This window comes from Hibiscus syriacus, unplaced genomic scaffold (assembly GCF_006381635.1).
Source record: "Hibiscus syriacus cultivar Baekdansim isolate YM2019G1 unplaced genomic scaffold, ASM638163v2 tig00002237_pilon, whole genome shotgun sequence".
NCBI lineage: Eukaryota > Viridiplantae > Streptophyta > Magnoliopsida > Malvales > Malvaceae > Hibiscus > Hibiscus syriacus.
The window spans coordinates 887,472-893,153 of NW_024061918.1; the positions used below are offsets into that span (position 1 = coordinate 887,472).

At 33.7% G+C, this 5,682-nt stretch overlaps 1 protein-coding gene across 1 annotated transcript; it reads left to right on the top strand.

The window, feature by feature from the left end:
- Positions 1 to 1,104: 1,104 nt before the first annotated feature.
- LOC120141638 (zinc finger protein SHOOT GRAVITROPISM 5-like) lies at positions 1,105 to 3,102 on the top strand. Its single transcript, XM_039156451.1, has 3 exons — positions 1,105 to 1,396; positions 1,475 to 1,877; positions 2,345 to 3,102. Exons 1-3 carry the CDS (start codon positions 1,282 to 1,284, stop codon positions 3,033 to 3,035), a joined length of 1,209 nt encoding a protein of 402 aa, XP_039012382.1. The 5' UTR covers positions 1,105 to 1,281; the 3' UTR covers positions 3,036 to 3,102.
- The last annotated feature ends 2,580 nt before the right edge of the window (positions 3,103 to 5,682 follow it).

Consider the following 5,682-nt stretch of genomic DNA (forward strand, 5'->3'; position numbering starts at 1 on the left):
TTCAAGGTGGACACGTGCCCACCTGACCAAGCTGTGACTCAGTCGATTATTATTATTATTATTATTATTATTATTTGTACATAGAATTATCGACTCTATCATATGAAGCATATATATAAACAATTAAACAAAAAGATGGTACCGAGTGCAAAACACACTGCATTCTGAAATCGTTTAAATAAAGATAATATTTTATAAATTTCTACTTTAATAAAATAAAATAAATACTTCAAAAATAATCAACTTCTTGAAGGGTCACAAATTCTTCCACAATAATCATATTCCAACTTTTATAACTCATGCTTCAATAGTGGGGTCATTCCAAAATGAAAAATGAAAAAAAGGCTTAAAATTAAAACAAAATTTTAGATTAAATTTTATTATTAGCTCTTATATTATATATAAACTAAATGTTTAATTTAATTATTTTATCGGATTAATTTTAAAATTTTAATCTTGCCTCAAATAATATATATAGTACTATAATTCACATATAATACATATACTAATAATGAAATCGGGCTTATTGAATCTAATCTGGGCAGATTTGATGAGATAATGATTTAGAAAATAAAAATGGCTCATATGAGGTGTTGCAAAAATTAATTGTTGAGATGAAGTAAATGTTAGAGTGTATTTAGGAATTCACTCAAATCACTTGACGTATTTGGGAAGACACATAGGAAAGTTTGAATTCTTTAGAAATACGGATGAAAGATATAACATCTTTTCCATGCTACATACAATCCGATAACAAAAATTCTAGAAATTAAGAATCATATAATCTAGAAATCTACGTGTTATCCAGACATTTTCTAGAAGTCGCCAAATGATTCAGACACCTTTTAATAAATATTGTTACAAGCATCCTAATTGAAAAATAAAAAAAAATTATTTTTCTACCACATTATCTAAGAAATTTTACAAATAATATTATTAGCATTAAAAGTAATATTTTAGATTTGAAAAATACTTAATTATAAATTATCTAAATTAAAATATAGGGACTAAATTTATAATTTATACATAATATAATATAGGACTAATTGAAACATCTTTTTTAAGAGTCTTTAAAGTTCAATTGCAGAAAGCAAAAAAGCTTCTCATCTTCTTCTTTTTCACCATCTTCTTCTAAAAATCAACTTTTTCCCCCTTCTTTATGTCCTTTGTGTTCATCAGAAAAAGCTGGAAAAATCCCCACCACCACTTATTTCATCTAAACCCTTAGATTAACTAGCTTAAATCAATCTCCAACGTGTAATTGTCTTCCAATCAAACACCATGTTGGATTACACAATCTCACCTTCTCCACTTCCATGTTCTTCGTCTGATCCTATCGCTCCTTTCCAAAACGGCGTCACTCAGAAAAGAAAAAGAAAGCCGGCAGGCACCCCAGGTAAAAAACAAACAACTTTACCTAAATTGAATCGGTTTGTGATTCTGACGTGTTTGATATTATGTTTGAGTTACATAGATCCGGATGCAGAAGTGGTTTCTCTGTCTCCACAAACGTTGTTGGAATCAGACAGGTATGTTTGTGAGATCTGCAAGCAAGGGTTCCAAAGAGACCAGAACCTTCAAATGCATAGGAGGAGGCACAATGTTCCATGGAAGCTACTGAAGAGGGAGAGTAGTGATGAGGTGAAGAAGAGGGTGTTCGTCTGCCCAGAGCCGAGCTGCTTGCACCATGATCCTTGCCATGCTTTGGGGGATCTGGTCGGCATAAAGAAGCATTTCAGAAGGAAACACAGCAATCAGAAACAGTGGGTTTGCGATAAGTGCGGCAAAGGGTACGCTGTTCAGTCTGATTTCAAGGCTCATCTCAAAACTTGTGGCACCCGAGGCCACTCTTGTGACTGTGGTCGTGTTTTTTCCAGGTCAGTTCTGCTTTTTTTATGTTTTGTTTCTTATTAAAACCCTAAATATAGGAAAGAATTTTTTTAACATTGAGTATTGTCTTTGTTCTTGTTGGATTCTCATTATCTTCAAAATCCAAGATTGATTTGCTCAAGTTCCCATTTTTGTTTGGCTTACTTTTATATTGCTTTGTTCCTTTTTAGCCCTACATGAACAAGTTTTGATTGTTTCCTTGATTAGTATCGTCCAAAAAAATTATTAATCATTTAATAATATAGTAATCAAGGTTTTAAAAAACGGTCCGTGACCGCGATTTCGGCCGCGATATAGCGGTTTCGTCACCGTCCGAGTTACCCGCGACGGCCGCAATAGTCGACCGTAATCACGATAAATCCGAAATAACCGAAAACGCTACCACGAACGCGATTTGAAACCTGATAGTAATACATGTTTTGAATCTTTCATTTGTATACCTTTTGTGATTTAGAGTAGAGAGATTCATTGAGCACCAAGATGCTTGTACTGTTCGGCGAATTCGTCCGGAATCGCAGGCGGCGCTGCAGCCGGCATATGCGTCTCGAGTAGTGTCGAGTGCTAATCCGTTGACTGATATGAACTTCGGCATAGCCCCCACGACGGCGACGCCGTTGCTTGGATTGCCAATGCTAAGATCAACTGAGCCGGTTTTCTTGTACAGTCATGCGTCTACAGCGAATTCCAACCACCGGCACCACGGCGGCCTTGAACTTCAGCTACTTCCATCATCAAACACTCACGGCTTGAAGCTATCAATAGGCTCAAGCGACGGTTCTAAGAAAACTGAAGGAAACTGGCTGAGTAATGCCAGTGGGACGGCATTCGAAGCTTTGAAAGAGGTGGCCATGGCGGAGAAGGTTTACGCGGAAAAGGCCAGACAAGAAGCTAAGAGACAAGTGGAGATCGCCGAGCTCGAGTTCTCAAGTGCGAAGAGGATAAGGCAACAAGCGCAAGGTGAACTGGAGAAAGCTCAAGTGTTGAAAGAGGAGGCGACGAAGAAACTGAATGGTGTAATCATGCAGATCACTTGCCAAGCATGCAAACATCAATTTCAAACGGCGGCGGCTGCGGTTCCGGCCGATGAGACCTCACTTGCAATGAGTTACATGTCTTCTGCCACAACGGAAGGGGAAGGAGAGTGAATCGACCCTTAGTCCCTCGGATAATCACACTGTGCCTTGCCTTGATTGTTTCAGAATCAAACGGAAATGAAGAAAATCAACCCTTATTTTCTCTATGTTTCAAGAAACTTGGTAAATCTCTTACTTCTGAATTGCATGCCATTGTGTTGAGTTCCATATTTTGTGGCTTTGGTAAATATCATATTACAACTGTTATTTTGTTTAATAGATATATCAACTGTTGTTTAAATATGAGAAAGGGTGTTAGATAGTATCATTGTTTCATCTTTTATCTTTCCCTAATTCAGCTCTTTGATCAGTATACTTTACCTTTTTGTCTCTAACCTTTAATGATATAAAAGAAGCCTAAACTACAAATTTAATCATTCAACTATTCATATTATTTAGTTTTGGCCAATCAACTGTTTTTTTAACGTTACGTCTTAATCGCACGCCGTTAAAAAAATAACAAGGGATTTTGTTATGTCACCATAAGATCATATCGCGTCATCATTGAAAATGTAAGAAGGTAAATTATATATATAGTTACCCAACCACCACTTTGGTTCCGTTTTGATCACTTAATCAAAACATAATATTAGTGATGATTTTGAGAAAAAAATAATTTGGTGACTAAATACGTAGTTTACCCAAAATTAGAAATATCAAGTCAAAATTTCTATAATTTTTTAACAAGTAGTGACCAAAATGTAACGTTGTGGATGATTTTAAAAATCAAATAGTAGAGTGATTAAAATAAAATCAGTGGATTATAATAATTGAGCAATTAAATATATAGTTTATCTAAAAAGAAATGAGAGATATAGGACCATGTTTTAGCTAGAAAATAGGAAGAACAATTCAAAGAGGCAATGGGCGAATTCAATGTTTGGAGAAAAAAATGAAAGGGAAAGAGAGAGTGGTAGAGAAGGGTCGTTTTCATAGCATTTGTAAGCCCTTAAACGGTGATAAAACGCCATGTTTTTCAGTGCCAATGGTCCATCTCAAACATTAACAATTTGTATAAACAATTTATTACATATGAAACCATAAACTCTCTCTCTCACTCACTCACTTTTACGGACACACACTTTATCAGAGTTGCAGTGTTAGCAGAGGGACGGACAGAGAGCCTTTTTCAATAAATTTCTTTGTATCCAAAAATAAATGACTACCAGTTCAAGCACCACTTCTTTTTTCCTACTCAGAGAAAAAATGTAAGCTTAAATCGAGGTCGTTAAATTATGAAATTAATTTTATTTTAGTTGTTAAATATTTATTTAATTAGACTATTAAACTTGTTCAATGTAGTTTAAACAGTGGAACAAATAGAAATCACAAACAAAATATATTAATCAACATAATCATATTAATTATTAGATCATATTTAAAAGCCATTCAGAATATTAAGATATAGATGTTACAATCGTGCATAGATGTTGATGCATGCTAATGATTTTGTAAGTTAACAATGATCGAAAGGTGAGATTGGCGAAATGCAAGAAATACAAGGACTATATTGATGAAATTAAAATTGAGGGGCAAAGTTGATAATTTAAGACCATTAAAGTATCCTTAAGCCTAGGTTTAATTACCCAAATATTAGAAAGGTTTTAATAATTTACGAAAGTGAGTAATGTTCTGTGTAGTTGATTAATAATTTATGTAATGGGACCATCACATAAAAATATCGCAAACTTTATAATAACTTATATAGTTTGATTGTAACACCCTAACCCGTACCCGATCCAGATACGAATTCGAGGTGTTACATTGACTTTTAAAATATTGACTCTTAAAAAGTGGGGTAAATTTTAAACTTTTATTCATATTAAAATGGTGGAACCCTTGCATTAAAGTATATAATGAAAATTTGCATTCATACTTAAATAAACCTTAATAATTACATAAATACAAAAGTATAATTTTACAAAATAGACCAGAGCATTCCAATTTAAACTTGTAGTACATGCCAACAATTTACAAATTTAGAAACCTACATTTAAATTGTTCTGATTTGATCTTTGCGAGAGTATGTTGTCCTCTTCAAGCTTCAAGCTTCTAATTTCTTCAAACCTACTTGTGAAACATTCACACGCTAAGTCGTTGACTTAGTGAGGCAAGTATGAGTTAAACAAAACTTTATAAACGAAATCTTTATTCATTTATAAGGGATTTAAATTTCTTTTCGTAATAAGAATGTATAGTTTTATACTTTGTTCGATTTATATAACTTTATTTTCAAATGCCCAACGTATACTACTGAGAACTCTAGGTATTTGAGTACATTGAGGTTGTGCACTAATGCTGTCACCACAGCTCATATAATTTGCACCGAAGTGCCACATATTTGTCCCGAAGGACCACATAGAACCCTTGATTATTAGCATGCCAACTATACCTCTAATCCTCATACATATACCTTGGGCTTTTAACCACATAATTATTCATTATTTCGTCATTCAAAGTATATCTTGTTTACATAGACACTTTCACATCGAGTAACTTCGTATACACATATTCGCATGTCACATTTTCATAATCATATATCCATAAACATCAAAACATAAATTAAGTATAATAACTTGAATAAAACATTGTAAAAATAGAACATAAAATAAATATAAAGGTTTTCGATCGAAAACTCTGAGGTTGGCTTATCGAAAGT